This window comes from Daphnia carinata, chromosome 3, assembly GCF_022539665.2.
Source record: "Daphnia carinata strain CSIRO-1 chromosome 3, CSIRO_AGI_Dcar_HiC_V3, whole genome shotgun sequence".
Lineage (NCBI taxonomy): Eukaryota > Metazoa > Arthropoda > Branchiopoda > Diplostraca > Daphniidae > Daphnia > Daphnia carinata.
This window is the reverse complement of record NC_081333.1, coordinates 9,922,355-9,945,440: the sequence shown is the minus strand read 5'-3', so window position 1 is coordinate 9,945,440 and position 23,086 is coordinate 9,922,355. Positions and strand designations below refer to the sequence as shown.

At 45.3% G+C, this 23,086-nt stretch overlaps 4 protein-coding genes across 5 annotated transcripts in view; all 4 read right to left on the bottom strand.

Moving 5' to 3' along the window:
• Positions 1 to 278: 278 nt before the first annotated feature.
• Positions 279 to 6,043, bottom strand: LOC130685292 (protein stoned-B-like). Its single transcript, XM_057508578.1, has 10 exons — positions 4,489 to 6,043; positions 4,205 to 4,397; positions 3,965 to 4,131; positions 3,708 to 3,897; positions 3,488 to 3,621; positions 3,200 to 3,426; positions 2,899 to 3,136; positions 2,667 to 2,835; positions 2,162 to 2,595; positions 279 to 2,034 (listed from the first exon to the last, which is right to left on the bottom strand). Exons 1-10 carry the CDS (start codon positions 6,041 to 6,043, stop codon positions 1,703 to 1,705), a joined length of 3,639 nt encoding a protein of 1,212 aa, XP_057364561.1. The 3' UTR covers positions 279 to 1,702.
• A 42-nt stretch (positions 6,044 to 6,085) lies between these two features.
• Positions 6,086 to 10,619, bottom strand: LOC130685245 (protein stoned-A-like). Its single transcript, XM_057508511.1, has 3 exons — positions 10,467 to 10,619; positions 7,882 to 8,191; positions 6,086 to 7,692 (listed from the first exon to the last, which is right to left on the bottom strand). The coding sequence occupies exons 2-3, from the start codon at positions 8,165 to 8,167 to the stop codon at positions 6,086 to 6,088; spliced, it is 1,893 nt and encodes a 630-aa protein (XP_057364494.1). The 5' UTR covers positions 8,168 to 8,191; positions 10,467 to 10,619.
• A 1,466-nt stretch (positions 10,620 to 12,085) lies between these two features.
• Positions 12,086 to 19,801, bottom strand: LOC130685210 (mucin-4-like). The gene is given in 4 exon segments (XM_057508458.2): positions 12,086 to 13,298; positions 13,377 to 13,509; positions 15,075 to 18,711; positions 18,714 to 19,801. Coding segments are annotated over 4 exon segments (4,251 nt in total). The 5' UTR covers positions 19,132 to 19,801; the 3' UTR covers positions 12,086 to 13,235.
• Positions 19,802 to 20,292: 491 nt separating this feature from the next.
• The window catches only part of LOC130685252 (RAC serine/threonine-protein kinase-like), a 72,015-nt gene continuing 69,221 nt past the window's right edge, over positions 20,293 to 23,086 (bottom strand). For both annotated transcript variants that reach the window (XM_057508522.1, XM_057508520.2), the window contains exons 4-9: positions 22,988 to 23,079; positions 22,639 to 22,879; positions 22,319 to 22,516; positions 22,060 to 22,251; positions 21,559 to 21,990; positions 20,293 to 21,498 (exon numbers count right to left, since the gene is read on the bottom strand). In XM_057508522.1, the coding sequence (XP_057364505.1) occupies positions 21,271 to 21,498; positions 21,559 to 21,990; positions 22,060 to 22,251; positions 22,319 to 22,516; positions 22,639 to 22,879; positions 22,988 to 23,079 (1,383 nt within the window). In that variant the 3' untranslated portion in view covers positions 20,293 to 21,270. The remainder of the gene's footprint in view (positions 21,499 to 21,558; positions 21,991 to 22,059; positions 22,252 to 22,318; positions 22,517 to 22,638; positions 22,880 to 22,987; positions 23,080 to 23,086) is intronic.

Below are 23,086 nucleotides of genomic sequence, written 5' to 3'. Positions count from 1 at the left end.
GGAGGATAAGGTTTTATAGTATAAATAGATTCATGAAGGAAAAAGGGGGAGAAATTTTTCCAGACGAGTAAAACATCCGCCAAACGTAGAACCGTCAATGCATCCAAAATAAGATACAGACCAGAAACATCATTACTAAACAGCAGTCACATGAAAATTTAGTTGGTACGGTTTGAATCTTTTCTAATAACGAGTGCGCTTTTTGCCATTGAATTAAGCATAATGATAACCACAGTTCAAGCATCGTTTTATCCCGTTGAGATAATACGTCTTGTAAGCAACATGAAAATACATTTATTGAATGACTCAGCAAGAGTGAGTCCATGACTAGATTGCACTCACCCAGCCCAAGGGATTGCCCTTCTCTTTTCAAATCACCCATTTTGTTCTGACACAAAACGGGAACAATAAGATACACAGAAGGACAAGCCTGGCACAACTTATTTACTAAGTTATATGGTAAACTGTCATAACTGGAGATCCGAGAAGCATTTAAAGTACATGCACAGAATAATTTATACATTAATAACGCGAAGAACGCATTGCGTTACCGCTTTTGAATTATTGACAGGTTACAGAGGTACAAACACTTAAAACATTATGAAATTAGGTCAAAGATGGCACTAGCGCACGGGGTCCCTCAAGCTCACCATAACGGCAAGCTTTACGGCAAGTATTCTCTCATATTTATATTTTGCTCTGTAAAGTGTTTTTTAAAAATGTAAAAAAATGAAAGAAGGATTTGGATGAAAAAAAATGTAAGTTGCTCATGAAAAAAACCATTGGAATTACACTTGTCTTTGGCTGATAGCTGTATAGTCGTCCTTTACGGTCGATAAAATGGAACACAACGCACACACAAATATTACTGACCCTTGATTCTACTGGATTATGTCAGCGAGCCAGCAATCCGATTTTGCTCCAAGAACTGGATGTCACGCACGACGTACAAGGAAATAAACACAAATGTCAATATCATAAGTTATTACAGATGATGTGATATGCTGAATCTAAGAAGGAAAGGGTATAAGTACGATTTCAAAGAACAACAGAAAATGAAATCATTTTTCGCATTGAATAAATACATATGCTAGCCCTTAATATCGTAATAGGGAATGCTGGGGGCAGTCCACCACACTTTCAAAACTTGAATCTTGATTTAAGAAAAAAAAAACAGACAAAGGAATAATGGGAATGTGGAGATCACACGTCGTTCACGACCTACCAAGCTGCGTTATTGACGGGAAAGGAAATAATTCAGCATAATGTTTGAATATAGACGAATGGTTGACATTTTAAGTTGGTTTAGAGAAAACACTCGAAGTTCTTGAACACAAAACGATGAACAACATTCAAAAACAAAACAGCTGTCTGCTCCGCTTGAGGTGGTACACGAGACTGTTCAGAGCGGCATCTTAACAGAATGGTTCAAAGTAGGTATTACCTGTTGACCATCTGGCGGTAAAATAGAAATGAGATCGCACAATTAGAAACACGTAAGGGCCTCGTTGGTCCAATGAAACGAGAACTTTCAGAAAGTCATGAACGCTATTTAGATTAAGAAGGTGAGATTATCTCAAACGAGCTACTCTGTAAAAAATCATTCTGGACATGAGTTACATAGAGTACGATCTAGGATACTTGCTACCACGATGACGACGATTAAGCGGCAGAGCCATCAACAGCAAGAAAAATAGACAGCTTAATCCGAATCACTGTCGGAATCTTCGGGTTGTTCAGCGGCTGGTGGCAACTGCTGACCAATGCTATCAGTGGCGGTAGCTGCTACGTAAGCCGCTGGTCCAGGCCCACTAGTGTGATCAATCTCCACCACATATTCATGCCTAGCTAAATAGCGCACATATTTTTCTGGTGGATCACCCGTGCTAACTGCCAAGGAGCGAAGGGTAGTATGGGAAACGTTAGTGGCCGGCATAGTGAACTCGACGAAGCAGTGGCGAGCCAGAGTTTCCGGCATTTGGTCGTAGGACGTTAAGTTGAGACGACAAACAAAACTGTGCGTAGTGTAGGATCCTTCGTGCAAAAAAAAATTAATAAAACATTACATAATGTATACAGCAGCCGAGAATTATGGTTCGATATATAAATGAACCGTTACTATTTTTTATTGTATGAGAGAGCAATTAGACTGAAAGCCTACCTTGTCCTTCCTTGGGGAGACGAGGCATTCGCCAGACAATAGCCCGGTGGTGATGCTCGTATTTGGCCGAGCCGGAGGTGACTTCAATGAGAGTTGGCTCTAAGGTATCTACGGCGCCCAAGAAGCGTTCGATGCCCTTGATCTTGCCCATGCGTCGATGAGAGGACTTGACCGATCCGTAGCGGAAGTGCTTTTCCACCCGGAACATGTAGATCCAGGATTCGGGGAGTGGGAAGCGGATGGCGACGTCTTCGCAGGGGATTTGGCCGTACTTGCGGCTAATATAGCCGGGCACCAAGACGTCCGATTTCAGTTCCACTTTGTTGCCGGAGACGCTGAAAGTGGTGCGCACTTGGAGTGGAAGCTCGCGGTTCTTTGGTGGCCGTACGCGGAAGCGCAACAGTTCGATATAGCACGCATCCGGAGGCCGGAATCTGATAAAATGACACATCAAGGAGGTTCAATCAAACGAAACAGATAGGTTTTGCTTTGGGTGGGCTTTTACTTGACAGTCCGAGTGTTTTCAAATTCAGCTTGATCAACGCAATTGTGGAATTCCACATCTTCCAGCCGGATCCACTCTTCTGTGATGACTGGAATAATATCGTGACGTCCGACTACTTCTTTGCCTTGTCTGGGCAGGTCGTTGACACCCAATTCCACATCGGGCAATCCTTACGAAGCAAATGCAGAGTTTACATAAATTCTTAAGTTAAAAAGAACAATGAGGAGCATACCCGAGAGGAAAGACAGGACGAAGACGCGAACTCGAGCTATCTGTCGCAACACTCGGCCCATTTTATCTTGTTCCACGTAGAATTCGTCTACTGCTGTCATCTGAACTTCATCCGTTTTGTATCCCACCTGAGATTTCTCTCGCGGCACTGTCAATTTGAACAGAGCTTCCTCTATGGCAGAGCTGAACTCTTTTAGTTCTTCATAATTGGTTGTTCCGAGCTTCAGCAGTTCAGATATCTGTACTTAGAAGAAAGCGAATGAAATAATCAGAGCCGCATCAGATATGTAATTTCGACTTACGTGTGGAGCGTGCTCGACGGGAATGCCCAATTTGCGGAGATCGCTACCGAATTCCTTGACGCCGTTGTAGTCGCCTTGGATGGCATAGGCGGCAAATTGTTGCAATCGACTAGTAAGTCGCTCGGCCTTGGTTACCTGGCCCGGTCGAATACCTGGCCGTTCCTTGTAAAACACGTACTGTACTTTGACGGTGAAGATTTTCCCGTAATGATCAAACTGCTGTGCACCTGTAAATCAATCAATCGCTAGTTACGTATTGGTTTATAACTCTAGTTACGTTGCGTTTACTAATATCGGAGACGGAATAGCAGGGTTGGAGCTGAAGTTCCTGGAAAGGTTCTTTGTCGTCCTTATTGCTGTAGAGTTGTATCACGGGCAGATCGTTATGAACTCCCAATTTGACGAAAACCTTCTTCCAGAACCTGTTTTGGTATTCATTCGAAAAAAAAAAAAAATGAATAAAATTCTGAAAAAGAAAACTTTACTCGGTACATGTGCACTAATTTACCTCTGACTGGTGATCTTTTTCTTATTCGGCTGTCGCAATTGCATCTCCCATACTTGACCTTTGTACTCGATACGCGGAAATACTTCCAAAGGTACCGACTGATCTTCGTCAAAGAGTGGTGTTACGGGGGAATCTTCAGAGTCTCTACGTGGTGCCGTTGATTTCCTCTCAGGAGGCAGATAGGGTTCGTCTGTTGAATGGAAAACTCCATTTGCATTTAATGAATTTTGCACAGTAATAACAAAAAACAAACTCACATGATGTTGGTACGGGCACCTGCTCGGGAATCAGGAATGGATTAAGACTTTTTGGAGGAGAATAATCATCACTGCTTGCAGTCTGGATTGGAATTCTCGGTGGCGGAGCTAAAGCAGGGGCTAAAGCTAATCCTATTTTACCATCCATAAAGCCTTCGCTGCGTGGCCTATCAGAAAAGAAGCAAAATAATTTATACGTGTCTTTTTTTTTCAAATGAAATGTCGACGTATTATACTTACTTAATAGAGAGAGCAAATTCTGGTTGTTCTTCATCGGAATCGTGTGAAAGTTCACGATGAGATGATGGAAAACGTGGGCTTCCGTGTGGAGGTGGTGGAGGCTCCGTTAGAGCCAAAAACGGATCAAAACCTTCACTCGCTCCGAAACCTAATAAGCTGCTGGATTCCGGTGTTCCAGTTGCAGTACCCCAAACTAAATGAAGAGAATAAAAGTTATGTTAAACTCCTTTCAAAGCCCACACTTTCCAGTGAACCGATGATTGTTATAGATGAATGTAACTCACCAGAACTGCCTTTGGCGCTGCCACCAGCCGAGAATGGATCGAATGGATCGCTTTCCACCATTAGCGTGTCTTCTCGTCCGACACTCTCGAAACGAGATGAGAATGCGTCGAACTCTTCGGGTTGATCGATGCATTCTCCACGCATGGGGATCGTGATTGGCTCCGACTGAATAGGGCTTTTAATGTCTGAGTACACCAATGACGGTGCTTCTTGCGGCTGTTGATAATGCTTTGACAACGAGTCCTGTTCGGTAGTTTGCACTGGCTCGGTCGGCTCGATCACTAATTCTTCCTGGAAGAATGATGGTTGACTTGTAGCCGGAGCCATAACAAACGGTGATTCCGGAGCAATGGGGCAGGGTGGAGCCTGATGATCAAGATCAACGAGAAAGGTACTTTCAAAGACGTCACCGGCCAGCAAATCTTTCTCTTGATCCACCTTCTTCTCGAATAGTTTCAAAATATCATTATTTGTGCGTGTCCTAGGCTTCGGAAGTCCTAGCAAATCAATCTCTTCCGCAGGAACAGCTTCCGTTGTCACTTGTTGTGAACTTGCTGGTGTCGGTGAAAATGCCAGCGCTTCCAATTCAGATGTGGGAGACGGCTCTCCAAAAATACTAGCAAAACCTTTGTCAGCTGATGGTGGCGGTTGTGCCGTTGAGGCGCTGTTCGGAGCAACGGGCCTTGGAGGCGGTCCGGAGGGTGCTGGCCTAGATGGAACTTGCTGTGGTCTCTGCGGAACAGCCGGAGAAGAAGGTCGTGATGTCGGACGTGGTGGAGGAACAGCTGGATGATCACCCAAATGATCATAATGTAGAAGATCCACTTCTGCGTTTTGCGTAGGACTTGGGCACGGCGATGGTGAAGGAGATGGTGAATGTGAATGTATCATGTTTGGATTGTATCCCGGTACTGGACTCGGAGCGGTGGCTCTCAGACGGTCCAATAAATGTTCGGAAGTGGCTTGCATTGCTCCCGTAACAGACAATATCAGCTGTTGAGTTTCGTGTGGAGGAGATGGTCTTGACGGTGGTCTAGGTGGCGGAGCTGGTCTGGCAGGTTTCGCACTGCCGAGGCTCTCTGGTATAGGAGATGCTCCAGGTGACGGCGTAGCTACTTCCAAGATGTCGCTGACCAATTCTTCAGGAAGTGGCTCATCGGCTTCCAGCAAATCGTCCATCAAGGGGGAGTGATGCGACATAGACGACGTATCTGGCAGATCGTACGGACTAGCCATATTGCTTTGCGTTTGCATGGCACCGCCAGAACTCAGCCACGCGAGACTGTCAACGTGTTCATTGACCGCTGTATCAGATTCTGTGATGGATGATGCGAAAGGGTTGTACACCGAACTAGCGCTGGGTTGTTGCGGGACATCATCCATCAAAAATGGATTGCTAACAGCGCTTACATTGGCCGGAGCCATGTCGAAAAATGGATTCAAAACTGCTGAAGAGGCTGGAGTTGCTGTTGATGTCGCAAAGGGATTTATGTAACCAGATCCCAACTGGGGGGCCGGATTGATATCATCCATCATAAACGGATTGGCTGCCATTTTTGCTTAATTGAGACAGGGATTTGAAAAGCTTTCAACAGTTTAGTTTAAGATTTTCTCAACTGCTGAAGTGTCAAACGGATCGATTTCGTCGTTAACTGGCGAATCGTCAACAATCACGAATGATGTCACCTGTAACTGGGTTGCAGCCGGAAGCACCGATGGCAGATTGGCAACTAAACTGCCAGGAGCGGAAATGTCAAATGAGCCGACAGCCGAAGTGTCAAATGGGTCGATGGCAGAGGTATCGAACGGATCGATGGCAGATGTGCCGAATGAATCGATAGCGGACGTGTCGAAAGGATCAGCACCAGAAACCTGTGAAGGACTGTCAAGCTTGGGCACCGTCAGCTTCTCCTTCTCGGTTGGACTCTCGTCAAGAAAGAGCGCGTCAAACGAGTCTTGAGCTTGAAGACTTGGCACTGTCGGATTGGTTGGGACTGGTGGGCGAGCCGGAGCACTAGACGACCGATCGATTGCAGCAGCTATAGCTGCAATAGCCGCCACCGAAGGGGGAGGTGGAGGACGCGTAGGAGGAGCAGCAGGCCTCGATGGAGGTGGTTTCCTAGAAGGAGTACGGGTTACGACTGGATCCTTGTTCAACACTTTCTCGATGGCACTAGTGTCGAAGGGGTCGTCCTCCTCTTCTTCTTCTTGCGGAAGTGGTTGCTTGGCCAATGACTCGTAAGCTAGGGCTTCGAATTCGAAATCCTCTTCGTCGATAAGTTCTGGCTTTTTCTGCTGGACAACTGGACTTGGCTTGGGAGGCTTCACAAAGTCGTTGTCAATCGGATCGGAGCTATCTGGAATAACGTCGAATTCAGCGAGGATGTCCTTCAAGCCGGCTTCGCCACTTGCAGGAGGTACTTGAATGTGCGGTGTTTGTTGCGCACTGCTTGAACTCCCAGTATGATTAGCCAATGGCGTTGCTGTTGCAGAATTTACGGTCTGATTCTGATCGTATTCGTTATCGTCGAAACAACAAAGTAACTGGATCTCAGTGGGAGGTTGAGCGACTCGTTGTCGGTTGGCAGTAGACAATTGATGATGTTGTTTTTGTTGTTGATCAGCAGCGTTGGCAGCGGTCAGGATCTCAACAGCGGCTCCGATGCTCACAAGGGCCTTCTTCTTTTTGATGACGGGAAGTGGACCGACGATCTTCTCGACGACGGAAGTATCGAACGGATCGTCGCCTGGAACTTCGAGCGTCGGACTGTCGGGGACGTAGGCGAGTTTCAATTCGCCACTGGTGACGACGTCGACGTACTCGGTGTTGAAAATGTCCTCCTCGTCGTCCTCTTCGTTCTGTTCTTCAAACTCTTGTCCAAGTTCCTCGAGCTGGGGATCGACAACTTCTTCAGCTACAGCTGATGACTGTGCCGCTGCGACAGAACGGGTTTGATCAGCTTCAGCTTCTTCAGCGTTTAGATCTTTGAATTTGTTGCCCTCCTCAAAGCCAATCCATTTAGTTTTGAAACCAGTCGGTTCACTATTATTAGCGCTGGGGCTTTTACCGGCTGCTGTTGCTACGATTGCCTTGGCTTCTTCAACAGGAGTCGGTGTCTCGGGTTTCTTGTTCCTCTGGTAATAGCTGGTTTTCTTAATCCGTCCCAAATCCTCTTGTGTCTTCTGTAGGATCGTATCAACACCTGTCGGAAATAATGAGTCTGTCAGTTTGCAAATTGCACCTCTTTGGGCTGTCTTTCGTCTACGATGACGTCTACGATATGGTACAATTACCCCCAACAAACTCTTCGTGATACGCACTGAATAATCTGTCAATCTTTATTTGGCTTTTAAAATTGCTTTAATAGATGAAAACAAAGAGCTGTTGTTACCTGATGTGAGAAGTTTGAATTTTTGCCACTCTTCGCTATCTTTCTTGTCAGCACCAGGCTCTGTGGATGAGGTAGCTTCGTTCGCTGCTGTGGGCGAACCGTTTTCTTCAGCTGATGGATCGCAATCTTCTCCAGAAGCGGCGGCTTTGGCGGCGGCTGCGGCGGCGGCGGCGGCCTTGTCTCGACGGTACTGTTCAAGGATAGCCGGATCAAACAAATCGTCCTCTTTTTCTTTGCCTTTCTTGCCTTTGATCTTCTTCTTCAAGCCCTTGCTTAGTTTGTGCATATTCTCCTAGGGTCAATGCGGGAGCTAGATACAAAAGAAACGCAAAGAAGAAGACATTGTAATCAGTACACTATTGGAAGGCAATCCATTAATTTTTCGCAGCTACTTAGTGTAATCTCTTAATGCACATAACGGTAAATGGAGGAACAGGGACAGCATTGGGGCCAACGCAGAAAATCTGACTGTACAATCCGCGCTCAAAATCCAATTGATAAAATTCTTGTATTCATCGGGGTTGACAATGGTGGAATATCGAGCATGTCTTTTTTCCCTAGCTTTATCGATTATTTGATTTACTCTTTGAGTTTCAAGGAAGAAGGGATATTGACTTTTATTCGACAACTGCAATAAATGTTTCCTACAAAAAGTTGACGAAATGCTCGCCAAGATTTCGGACACGACGACTCCACAGCGAGCTAGTCTTGGTATTGATCGTATGCAACCCTTTCACCCATTCGTCCTGAAATTCAGGCTGTTGTCACGTGAAGCTGCCTTTGAAGAAGAAAACCGACTTCAAATAGTTTTCCCACTCTAGTATAGCTCAGAAAAAATACCAATAAAAATTTACATTTTGTGACGCATCCGCTGCATCCATGAAATATTAACCAATCGCTTGTTGACGTGGACTTCTACGTGATCTCTTAGCTTACTGCAAGCTAAAACTGAATTCGATTTCTTTTTTTCGCAATTTACTGCTTGATTGGTACGTGACTTTATTTCTTTGCCATTTGGGTGTCGGACCCTTTTGACCGAAGGAAACGAGTAAATCCTGCACGAGCTCGGATAAATTTCGACGCGGACAAAGAGCGTTGTCTGTTCAATTCCTAAATGCACCCACATCTGTTGTAAATGGCAGCTGGTGACCAAGAAGAGCCCTCATTTTCTACTTACAGATTTGTCAGTTCCTCAACATCAAGAGTCTCGTTTTAGAAAGAGAGGGAGAGAAAAGGACGAACAAGAGAAACTTGGACCGAAACTTTAGTCCCGGATGTTTCCTTGTTAGGATTAACGCAACACGAGTTACGTTTAGACCAAGGATAAAACAAAGCAAACAAAAAAAGAGAAAAATCAAACACGAATCAAATTAAGAAGAACGCTTTTAAGTTTGAACGAAAAGAAGGCAAGGCCCTGAGGCGAGGAAACAACAGAACGAATTGTGGGATTGGAAATAGACGGAAATAGGCACGCGCCGTGAAATGTTATGGCATCTCCCACATCCTGGAAATCAAGCTTCGTAGGAACTGCTAGTTCTTGTAACGGAGGGGAACGTCAACTCCCGCAAAGATTGTTCCAACCACGAGACACCTGCACAAGTGTTGGGTTTCTTTCGGAAGCGACATCCAAACAAACGAATCCGGCGCAGCAGGGTGAAATGCCCGTTCACGAGGGGAGGGTAGTCGGTCGCTTGTCACGAGCTGGCAAGCTTGAAACTGCTGTGGGTTTAAAAAATGGAAGGAATAACAAGTAAATAGAGGACCCCTCCTGCCTCCCCTCCCCAAAAAAACTACGGAAACTGAAACAGATGCGGCAACACATGTCGTATCGCGAATAAAGAACGCTTCACTGCCGACATATACCTAAATATACAGGCTACGGGCCGCATAGGAAACTGGAATGAACTATTGCTATTTACTCAGATTGGTCACATATTTAATCGATTCGCAATTTGAGAAAGAACGGTGGCATGTTGTAACGCACTTTTAAACCTGCCTGTCTTCACGGCGATAGGGAAAAATGTCGTCGGAAATGCTGGAACAGTTAGTCTCCTTTTCCAATCGATAAGCTTATCGGCGACAGCAGGCCCTATGACGCCGGTCGAAATGAAGCCCCTGTTATTTTGGGGGAAAGGCCTGGGGTAGCTTTAGCTCTACTATAGGCTTCTTCTTTCGACTGTTCTGGCACCCAGTCTACCTACTCATCAGAGACTAGAAGTGCCCCATCGACCGCTTTCTAGATAGATCCGGCGGCATGGTTGCAGGAAGAGAGAGATCCCCCCCCCCCCCCCCCCCATTCCCTGGATCAATACTACGGCACCGGTTTTGCGCAACCGCGTTCCAACAACGTCATGCCGCTCGTGAAGTTGATTTCCGTCTATGGCTGACATGACATTTTGCGAAAGCAGTGAACCATCGATAATTAAAGCGAGAACTTAAGATTCTTTTTGTACTGATTTTCGAGGGATCATGAATATTTGGATGCGTGTTGGTACTCCCAAGGGATGCTCATTGATGAGTCATCATTTGGTACACAACGTTGGATTTTATTCCTGAACTTACTTTATAAGATGTAAAATAAATACCTAGAGCTCCTGTGACCATGTTCAACCTTCTTGTAGCTTATGATCAATCAGTCATGATCGGATGGTGCTGTTGGTGATGGTCATCAGTGTTCACTACGACGAATGACGACGTGCAGTGCAACAATGGATTTTATTTCAGTCTTAGTGTTTTTTTAGATAAAAGTATTTATAAAGCAGAAACACACAACTGGTAATAACAGATGAAATGGCAGTACACAAACTTTCTTCTTTTTTGTTAGGAGTACGGATCGTGCGTGTTACGACGATCGCTGACACGCGAAGACTCGGAACTGACAGATCAGGAACATCCCGATCGGCTTCGTTCGAGTTTCCGCCGCCAGGAGGAGTCTAGGCACAAGGACGATTTTCCACGTACTAAAGAGCTGCCACTCCGACGAGAAGCTCCTCCTTTCGACGCCCACGTCGGACGTAGGGTGACGTCCTAGACTACGCGAGGGTAATTTTTCTATGAAACTGTTCGTGTCTCCATGCCAACCAAGTGTTACAGATAACCATGGTTTCAATACTCGTTGCATTTATCAATACATAACTGTTTTTTGGGTTACCCCGACAATCGACAAAGCGATCGTAAAATCCGTGTTGAGTGCAGAATAGCCTCATAAATTAGTATGGGTCGGTTGTTGATGACGAGTCGCCAAGATAGTAATTCCTTCTGCGTGGCTGTAGGCGAATAGATGTGTTTCTTACTCGAATTTCTTGTAAACAGTAAGTTTAATGAATGACCATTCAATTTGATTGTTGCAACAGTCGATGAAGAAGAACGCTTACTGTTTCGACCATCAAATGTCACGTTACGCTTTAACACGAAAAAGATCTCGCCTGCACTGTAGCAATGCCTTCTAGCGAAAAGCTTGGTAATTTCCAAAAAATGTCGTGATGTATTCCCGTTAGATCGCGCATGTACTTGACTGATTTCTCCTAGAACAGGTAAAGAAAAAAAAAGTTAAGCCCGAAAAAATAAGCCCAACAAAATAAGCCCAACTTTTGCGTGATCTGGCAACGATCGAAACATCCAAAATCATCGTAAATGGCACTCTTGCACTTAACAAGAAATTAAAGAGACCCTGGACAAGATAGATTTAATGATGCTGTATCTTCAATAAACTGTGAGGGAGAAGTGTTGGACAAGCCTCGGAGTTCGTCGAGAGAACTACATCTTGACCGTGGTAGAGGGTCAATTATTATGTCTTAATCTAAATGACATCATTGCAGGCTTCTATCTTGTCTTGTATTTGATCAACCTCCACTGCCATCTGATAGAGCATCAAACGAGTATTATCGGATTCATTTGATCTCGGATCCATTATCCGTTTTCTAACCCAACTGTCTTGTCTCCATCGTGAACTGATCTCGTTTCTCTTTCCATGCTCTTATGGTCATGGCCCAGCCCGGCCTTGGTCTTACCACTTTTACCAACCGCTCTACTGCCGCTGTAGTTGAATTCATTTCAGTCTCGCCAAGAAAGTTCAGAGAATCATAAAGAGGTACACGAATTTGAACATCAAGTAACATCCGTTTATGACGTGATTTCCATACTGGAGGTATATATGATAAGATAAGTATGTATTTCTCATTTAACTTTTTTTTTTTCTAGTTAATTTTATCAGCACAGCGCATCTACCTATGTTTTCACACAGGTATAAAGGATGAAAACAAGAATAAAAATAAAACGAAGAAGCAACTGGAGAACACCATATAACACACTGATAAGAGAAAACAGCAATAGATTAGGGTTATGAAAAGGTTTTTATTTTTAAAGAGCAAGGGAATGTAACGAATAAATGTCAAATTATGCTATACGTAAAAAGAGAAAGAAAGAGGGGGAAAATATTGCCGTGATTTTGATAACGGGATAAAGAGATAAAACACAAGAAATAAGAAACAAAAGTTGCGGTTTGTTGAGCGAACCGGTGCGCTAGGATCTCCACTATCTCACAAACAACTCACATGCAACTGGAAGTAATGCAGGACGACGAGAAGGGAGGCGGGCTTCATGAAGAAAGACGAAGGTGAATAAAAGAAGATTCTCCATACAATTATCTGAAGAATCAAACTGTAAGACAATGTAGATCACTAGAAGAGAAGGGACAAATACCGTTGTATAGGGATTAAATGTAAAAACACGAAACCTGAACTGGGTTAAACAAAGAGATGCAACACGCTACTAATCTGATTGTTATTACCATTACGAATACCACAATTATTACTATGAGATCAATGGAATTGCAGCGATGCATTCCTTTTTCATATTCACAACAACTCTGCGTACTTATAGCTTGATTAGGTTACAGGGAGGGTAAAAGGGAGAAACTGCATGGAAACACACAATGAAGAGATCAACTTGATATATGGTATATGTCAATACAAACACAAATTACTTTCCTAAGTTTGTTCACGTTGGCAGTTATCAACTGTCGAACTATTGTCCTCTCCAAGAGAAAAACCTAGATTGATGGGTTACAGCTACACAGCGTCATTTTCGGGAGACGTTTCTCCCTTCCTGTGAATATCTGTTGTCCGAAAAGACAGCGCAGTGTAGGCAGAGAAGCACAAACAGAAAGGAAGAAACACATGGCGAACATATAACGCCATTTTTTTTTTTGGCAGCTGAGGCTATTGAATATCGACAACTAATTCCAAGGAAATCCAAACGATGTCCAAGCTAGTAATAGATGAAGCACTTAATGATGCGAAAATAACACGAGCTTCAGTTTGATGTCTTCTCCTTTGTATTGGTTATCACTAGATCTACTGCGTTGATATGGGTAATTCTTCCTCGTCCTCCGGGCTGCTACTGGCTATTTCTTCGCTCTGTAAAGATAGTTGGGAAAACGTTAAATTATATTGGGACCACAGTTTTGAACAGAAATAGCTTGCGATTAATCATACCGGCGCTACCACAGAGCTCCGGTTACTGTGGACGTCTAAATCCATGCCAAATGGTGCGACGGAAAGCAAATTGGAATTGGCCAATTCTGTGGCTTCCACGTCGTCGAGGTTGCTATCCAATTCAGCCAGAGAACTAAACATAAAAAGAAAAATGTGTGTAATGCATCACATTGCTAGCAACGAAATGCCGTGTCTGATGTTTGTTTTGCGTGTTACATTTAGTCGATGGTGTGTAACACGAGAACACCGAAGGAGAATAGAAAGGCTACAGTTGAACAGAAAAAACAACAGAAAAAGTGCGACGATTGCGAACAGACTAAGGCAAACATGAACGGTGGAAGTCGTGAAGGATTGGATGTGTAGAGAAATAGGATTTTGGGGGCATAGCGAGTGAAAGCAGAACTATCGCGAAAAAAAGAAGATCAATACTCCACCAATGCAAGTCTACGTTTCTGGATGAGGAGAGAGTGAGTATATGTAATCAAAATTGTAAATTAATTTGCACCGGCCTTTGGTACTCTTGGCTTCGGCTTGCTAACGAAATAACTTTTCTTTGAAGTATTTTTAGTCTAAAAATTTTGGCATTTATGGAAGTTTCTTTCGTCATTCCATGTTTTTATTAAATATCTGGCGAAGACCCAATATCACATCAATATACCCTTCCTCCTCCCTCTCTAAGGGCAACAGCCAGCGATATACACGCTTGTACACAGCCAACGGAATCGATTGCGTAGAATGCCTACTGCCAACTGGCCTTTGGCATACAAAAAGATCGAGAGGGATTGGGCAAAACAGAACAACCTTCGTGAGAACATTAAACAACAGGGAGATGGTCACGACACAGACTTCGATTGCCCAGGCAACATCTTAATGCTGCTATATTCATGCGCATCACATTATAATCTTACATCGGTTATGGCTCTGAGCAGCTTTGTACCGGTCGACGAGCGGCTGCGTTCGACGGCAGACGATTAGTTTTAATGAAAACAATCGATAATTGATTGCGTGTACACTGTCTCACAGACGCTTTCTCGTAGTTGCATCCAAGCATTTCAGCGTTTTTTAGTTCTAAAAATGAGCGTTGAATAACAGTAAATGCTAACCATAAGTCAACAGTGGATCGTTAGGATTTCCTTCATCTCCGCCGTTTTAAAGAGTGGAGGGGAAAGCCTCACCAAGTCGGATAGGACACTGCAACCAATCAATATCGTGCAAGGGTAGATATGCGCATTTCTTTTCTTTCTTCTTCGTAGAAGAGAAGAGCGAAACGGAGAAGGTCTGGCCATAAAAACATTGAATCCAAAAGTCAATCTCTGGTGAGGCCTACGGAAACACACCCGATCTACCGACGATTGAAGACTACGCTGCTCCTCGCGGAACGTACACGAATGTACTTTTTTCCCCCTTCTTTAATGACCGCAAGTGCATCTGTATCTTACGTAATGATACCGGATTGATGGTAAAGCCTAACGCACTAACATCGGAAGACAAGACTAGGGGACGATAACAACGAGCGATCGACGACGTGATAAATTAATAACAAAGCCATTTCTGGCTGCTTGGCTCCGCAAAAAAGCAAGAAAAAGATAACGAAAAATACGAGTTGGCTGGAGAAAAGTGGTGGAGGGACTGAAGCAGGAAAAGGTGTAGACTGCATCGAAACGTTTTTGGTGAATATTGAAAGACGTGCGCAATCACCTCGACTGCGAATGTCTTTGACAAATCGAAACAGATGCCTCGTCATCGTCGGCGGGAGGAGATCGATCCTCTTCCAACTCAGCTTCTTCGATCTCCCTTAACAGCGCCGTCTCACTGCTAACGGAGTCCTTACGAACCGGAAGGCCCAAATGTTTGTCTACATCATCCTCGTCGGGCGTTCTTTCGCCTATCCTCGTCCCAGACGCATCCTCCGTCGCTTGAACCTTCACAGTTTGCAGAGTGTGTTCCTTTATTGCGCTGGTCTTGATTACTTTAATGGCTTTAGCTTCTTTAACAGGTTCGGGAAGCTCTTCCACGTTGACCCATTGGCTGGATTTGGGAATCGCTGGCTGTGTAGGCTTTGTTTCGCAAGGTGTAGATAGCTCAGTTCCATTCTTTTCCAACACTTCCTCACTCTCTTGTCGGAGTCGCTTTCGTGAGTTCTGCATAAAGACCTGTTCCGAGAATGCTTCCCAATTGCTGCAAACGCTGCCCACTGTCACTTTAACAGCAGGAACATTTGATGCTAAATCATCAACAGATTCTTCTCGTTCCGGTTTCGGTAGCGATACGATGATTTTCGGCGTTGTGGGAGGTCCTGACGGATCTTCCGCAACAACACTATCCGCTCTGGCGATTTTGACGTAATCACCAATGGAACTCGGACCGAAAGAGATGGAACAACGAGGTCGTTGAATGGGCGTGGTCTTGACTTCACTCGTTCGCATCCGGACGGGAGTTATGACCGGAGCGATAGGCCGTTCGATTGGCAACGTTGTCGGAACGAAAGGCAATTCTTCTTCTATTGAATCTTGATGAAGAAAGCTTATGTCTTCTTTTGGGGAATCACTAGATATTGGAGCTAAACCTGGCACGGCATCCAATTCCGATTCTACTAGGTTGTCGCCTGATTCGTTACCCGCATCTAAGACGTGATGTTGGAACCCATCGGCCTCGTCCAAATCGTCCCCGCTTTGACCGGAATCTCCCAAAGATCGGCCAGGTGAAGAATCGCGAGATGGCAACGGAAGGCTAAGCATCCGACTTGCCGATTCTTGTTGCTGGCCGTTTTGATTGCTGGTCATCATTGATTTTTCGTCGACAGCTTCAAGATCTTGGTCCTTTAACTTGCTCCTCCCACCACGCTTTCCAAAGAGGACGGAAAGAACGCTCCGTCCTTTATGGCCGTCCTTCCTGTCCATTTTTTCCGGTTGCGAATGATGCGGACTCTCATCTGATAAGTCTCCGCCTTTCATTATTTTCGCATTAAATTCACGGGCTGGTTGATCCGTCGCTTGAACATCTTCGGCTCCTTGATTTGATCTCAGACTACTACCTAGCGATGTCCGCCGGCTCGGGAACGGAGATGAAGGAGACGGTGAAGCGGATTCGAAACGTCTGGATAGAGCCGGAGAAGCTAGCGGAGAACTCTGAGCTGACGAGTCGGATTGAGGAAGAAAGCTCTGAGGAGGCTTAGGGCACGGCACAGGCTTGGGCATTTGACGTCCTGATCGTATCGGAATTGGCGAAGCGGTTACAGTAGAAGCCTTTGAAGGCATCGATACGATATGTCCGTTGCTACGCTGTGACGGCGGGCTGGCCGTGTCCTCTGAGGACGATCTAGATTTCTTTTCTGGGGACAATTCGAACGTCGACATATGAAGGATAGGCCAAGTAGCTGCAAACTCAGAGACAGGTTGGTCTGGCCAATTGGTCGGAAACTCAGCTACCTCCTGCTTCTCATCGTAGGCCATTGCGCTCGACGATGGGCTATTACTCTGTATTGTTTGTTCGTTAAAATGGTTCCGTACGATGGGCAATTCAAACACGGAACCAGAGGAGTTGGATAAATCGTCTGCTTCTTCTTGATCCCGTCCCTGTAATCGACTACAAACCGATTGGACAACTTCGATTATTTCGCTTTCTTGACGTGTCATCTGTTTGGGCCCGCAAAACGATGTTTCAACTAGCATTCGATGTGGCGAAGGCGAACGATGTCGTCGATCGGGTACTGGAGTGGTGTGGTTGCTCAGTAAACGCAAGCCCGGGCTGCTTGGTCGTGACCGGGGTTCCGTTGCATATTTGACCGGGATGGTTGACTGCTGACGGGCCGGCTCTCCAGCATTCACAACCTTTTGATAATTAACGGGAATATCATCATTCTTGACGGATGATTTATTGCCGCAGAATGATGTTTCAACCATCATCGGAGAAGGAGATCGCATGGTTCGAGTTTCCGGATCCGGAGTCGGACAATTACGACTCAACATATTGCTGGGACTAACCGGACGAGATCTCGGTTCGGTTGCGTACTTGACCGGAAGGGCATGTATTGAAACTTCTGTAACGTTAGGCTCATTTTCCTTGGTAAGTTGATCATCTGGTTTCGCTCCGGCCACGGATTCCTGGTGGATTTGCTTGGGTCCGCAGAATGATGTCTCTACTCGCATTCGGTGCGGTGAGGGTGATCTAGCTGTTCTGTTGATTAAAATAGGCGAATCCGTTCGGCAAACAGATGCTGAGATTACAATAGCGTGCTGGGCATTCGGTACTGGACTTGCTGGTCTAGAACGTGGCTCTGTCGCATATTTGATAGGCCGCAAACTTGTTGTCGCTTCTTGGCCGCCGGTTTCTGACGGCTTCATCGAGAAACTACTAGGAGCTCTTGGAGCTTCACCTAGACTGGGAAGATCCTCTTTACTATCTTTTCTCACTAGATGTCTCGGGCCGCAAAAGGAGGTCTCGATCATTGGTGATGGACAACGACCACCTGGTAAAACCAGAGAATTACGGCGGGAATCTGTCGGAACGGGAGTTAGGCTGAGATAGCTTTTGCTCGCCGTCGGACTTGCCGGCCGAGAACGAGGTTCCGTGGCATATTTGACGGGCTGTGACTGGATGGACAAAAGCGAGCCAGTACTAGGCATAGGGCTGGGCCCTCTGGGCGCCACTTCATCATCAGGCACTTTCATTTGCATATGGCCGCAGAAGGAAGTCTCTACCAATGTCCTATGAGGAGACGAGGAACGTCTTTGGCATCTGGGGGAGGCTAGCCATCGCGAAGAACCCGGGAACTCACCGGCGATGGTCAGACTCGTCCCCGGCGACGGAGCTGCTGAATTCCAACCCATAGGACTAGTAGGACGTGATCGAGGCTCCGTGACGTACTTAAACATGCTAGCACGCATAAAGCCTGGGGATGACGGAGTACCAACAGGCGAGGCGCATCTGCTTGATCCATGTCCTAACCACGTAGAGGGATTGAGAAGTGATGGACGTCTGGAAGCATCAAAATCTTGAAGCTCTTCGTCCTCTGCAGTCTCTCTTGCCGCAGCGGAGGCCAGCGTTTTCGGCCCACAAAACGATGTTTCCAATTGCATTCGATGCGGAGATGGGGATCGACGGCCGGAGAAAGCCGACAGGAACGACATGCCGGAGGTGGCCGAAACGTTAGATGAGATGGAAGACAACCGTGTTTCTCGACATGGAAATGTGAAGGGATCCGTAGCGTTGTTGCCGTTGTTTCTCCCCATGGATCCTCTTCGTTCCAGTGGGTTGCCGGGATGTTGAGCTTCGCCGACTTGTTGTTGCCCAGTATCCCTCCTGCTGGCTGGAGTCGACTTCCCCGTTGCTAGAGAGATGAATTCCTCGAAAGTCTTTCCTTGCTGCAATCCGACGAGTAAGGGATGCCCATCTCTTCGGCCGACGATCGAAGATCGACGTCGGCCGCTCCTTCCAGGAAAGCCGACGTCAAATTATCAGCGGCCATTCCATCCAGGCCGAAAAGTTCCCTCTCGGGTGTCGAATCACCACTTTCCGCCTGCGACGGACTGCTGGCCTGCTCGACGTCGATCCTCGGCGTTGTCGGCGTTTGTGCGGTGGACGTGGACGCCGAGGCGTCGTTGGTGTTGTCCGTCTGCTGATTGCGTTCTTCACAAATTTCCGGCATCGGCTGATAGCCTTTAGATTCCGGGCTGGAGAGATCCTCAAATGAATCTTCAAACGATGCAAACGGAGCCGGTCCTAACTTTTTCTGCCGTACTGTCTTGTTGGCCATAATGCTCGTTTAAAATATTGTTCAAATACGAGGTCAAACGGTTAAGCACTTAAAATTCACAATCACTCTAACATCCCCCACGTAAAAGTCGATGTCATAATGAACGATACACTACGCGATGAATATTGTTTCGACACGTTGTCCTGAAGTCTTCAGAGCTGAATATATATCCGTATGTCGAGTCATGGCAAAAAGACGAATGAACAGTGGTTGACGGGTTTCGAAGACTCGTGTCACACTACCGACATATCGATCGATTGCCCATGGCCCTATCACCTATTTAGTTGTCCTTCAGCTTTTTCTACCCATTCTGTCGTACGTTCCCTTATGTTGACGCTGAAAATCGACCTAGGCTTTGGGGAGCCATCGCTAAAAGTGGCGTCGTCCTCGTTCAGGCACACTGTCCTTTCTACTGCACTCGGTCACTGGCCTGTTACCGTAGAAACGCGGACATACAGACACTTTCTGCACAATACGATTCTGCTTGAAACTGATAAACGAGCAGAAATGCCGGTCTCTGTTTTTTAAGGCAAATTAAAGTACGAAGTCGACAAAATGGTGGCGAACGATGCAACACGAAAAAGACGATGAAGAAGAAGAAAAAAGAAAAAAATAAGGAGCGGGGGGAGGGGACCCGTCGTTGATTTCCGGGCTACAGAGCTTTCGCCTCCACACAGCACGCCTTACGCCAACACTGAGGCAGATTTGCAGGTCGTGGCATTGATCGCCGCATCGTCCAACCCCCTTCCTTGCTCCTCGAGTCCCCGCCATGACAGAAGACATCGCACATCCTCTCTTGCGCAGCTCTTCCATCAGACGGCTTTGTGTACAAGGGAAACTAAAAATCGGGGAAAAAAACAATACGACACAAACAGTTATCTTGCTTTTTCAAAGCCAAATACAATTCTATACATAATTTAACCTTTTTGCGTTCGCCTCGTTTTGGTGATCAATCAGTTAGCTTTTCTTTGTTTTGGTAGCCATTTTGGACAGCGTACAACCGTTGCATGTTTGATGCCATTTTCCATTTCCAACATTTACTGCTGTGTTCACCAATCTAAATACAATAGAAAAAGCGAAGGATCAATCTGCAAATAATCTTTCAGCATATTTTGTGTGGTTGCCAGTAAAAAGGGGAAGACAAGAAGGAAATAGAATCGATTCCCAGAAAATGTGTATGATACAGTAGCAAAAAGAGAAGGAAAGGGCGCATACACAAAAAAATTGCAACAGCAAAGTCCCACGCGTTACCTCAGGTGCATAGTTTGGGAGACTCGAACAAGGAGATAAGTGAAGGATAAACAAGGAAATAACAAAGGAAGAGAAGTCACGACATATGCAATTTCAGTGATAGGCAACGGTAAAAGAAGGGGATTCGAGAAACAGTTTTTTGAGGCGGGAGGATAACGAATGAAAAGAGGCAGCAGCCCACATACGAGCTGTAATTCGTGGAGTAAGAAGTAACGAACAATTTGACCGTTTCGTAGGGTTACGCAGGAAGGAAATTGAAGGGAGAAGGACGCCCTACTATAACCGAAGGAAACAAAGAACAAGCAGTCTCCCATTTTATTAAGTGTTCACTGGGTGGGTTTCGAAGAAGATCGCAAAATAACAATAAAAAAGGACAAAAAAAAAACAACAAAATCTTCAATAATTAATAAGGTCAACAAGGGGTTGGGGACCAGGAGAGAAAGACGGAGCTATTTACTACTACTGGGTAACTTCTATTAAAAAACGACCGATTTCCTTGACGTAGTTAGAAATGTCCCCTTCCCCTCTTCTTCAACGGAAATGTCTTCACTCTTACTGGTATAACTACTTGGTAGGTCCGAAGGTTGATTGACTTCATGCTATCGAAGGTCAGCTGCACCGGAGTTTATCGGAAGGGATTGACATAAAATAAAGAAAACCGTGTGGCGACTGTCTCTGAGCTAGCCCATGAAATCCTGTTTCAACTAAATGCTTTTATTTGTCTGGCAAACGACCGGTGTCTACTCTAGTGAAGAGACAACATATGTGGCTCTCTTTACACCGGCTTCAATAGTCGGCACTGGCAGGGCGAGTGTGCTCTTTGCGATGCACACCTAACTGGGCTCTGTAGTTTGTTATCGAAGAATTCGAGAAGATGCGAAACGGAAATTAACCGAGCGCTGTATGCGTCAACGAGGTGTTTGAACCCAAAGTGGAGCTAACTTCCGGGCAGTAGGAAAATTTTTCGAAATAGCAAGGCGGCTCTACTTCCTCGCTGATGCTATGTAGAGGCCCCGGATCTGGCGGTGTCAATTCCACAGATTCGCCTGTGAATTCTGATTCGAAGTATCGGGTGTCTGTTTCACTCACCACTTGCGGCTTGAACGGTGGTGGAATCTGCGTATAGGAGGCATGGTAAAATCGAAACATTCAAATACAAATTGCACGTCCAGGTACCTTCCGTTGAACTAGATCTGTCCAAGAAATCGGTAGGAAAAATGGATGTTGAGTGATTTCTTTATAGTCTTCCGGGCCACCTCCTAATCTTTTATGTGGATCCTTAGCTAGAAGACCGCCAAGAAGATCTTTCGCTTCCTGCGACAGTGTTCGGGGGAATCTAACTTCTTCCAAAAGAATGCGTTCAAACAGAACGTCGTGATCCCGGTCGTAAAACGGGAGGCGACCGCACATGAGCTCATACATCACGACACCCAAGCCCCACCAATCTACTGCCCTCCCGTAGTCGTTGTCTTCAAGCACTTCGGGGGCAAGGTACTCGGGTGTTCCACAAAAGGTTTTGGTAGTCCGTCCGTAAGTGATATCTTCTTTACAAAGTCCAAAGTCAGCTATTTTGATGTGTCCATCTTTATCGAGTAAAAGGTTTTCCAGCTGGTAACAAAAAATTATTTCGTAAATTAAACTCCAAGAAACAAAACAATTTTTCTATCAGATTCTTACCTTAAGATCCCTGTAAATAATGCCCTGTTCGTGGAGGTAGCCCAACGCGGAAACTATTTCCGCTCCGTAAAACCGCGTCCGATCTTCAGAAAAGATTCGCTCGCGCGAAAGATGGAAGAACAGTTCACCGCCATTGACGTATTCCATTACGAAACATAAACGTTCCGCCGTCTGAAAGGAATATTTCAACGCCTGTTTTGAATTTTAAATGAATATGAATGAGAAAGGGTGAAATATTATTGAATGAAAAATGTTTTACAATCAAAAAAGGATGGTTGGTGGTTTGAAGCACGCGGTTTTCGGTGAGCGTGTGCGCCACTTCGTCTTTCGCAATAATGACTTCCTTTTTCAAGATTTTTATGGCAAACAAGTGCCCAGTGCCTTTTTCTCGGCAAAGAATCACTTTTCCGAAAGTGCCTTTACCCAGCATTTTGATAAATTCAAAATTTTCCAAAGTCTATTTGAAACAAATATTGGGGGTTAAAAAAAAGTATAACAGTAGAAATAGAAATAGTTAAAAATGGTTAAACCATCCTCACTATTAATACACCACACATTTTTCTGTCTTCAAATACGTACCACTTTCTTTTTCCCTGAATGATGAGGACGATTAGACGTTCCAGTTACAAGAAATTTCATTTGAAATTCATCATTCCCTGCATCGATAGGTGAAGAAACCAGTTTGTTGGACAGCGATAACGGTGATGAGGAGCCCTTTAGATCGTTTTCTTCAGAAACGGCGGACATATCCACATCATTGCTATCAGGGTCTGTATGAAGCCGTTCAGCAACATGCTCAATAGCAGCCATCCATTCTTCCCTAGAGTCCAGTAACAAAGTTATTCCACCATTATTGTTAGTTCATGTACAAAAAAACCGCCATCTATGTACATATATTTTTAAGATTAGGTTTTGACCCTTCACATACCTTTCTTTTTCAGACTCAACATGAAAAGTCCTTTCAATTACAGTCGTCCATTGCAGACCTCGAATCAGAAAGGTGAATGGTTTTGGGCGATCCTTTGGT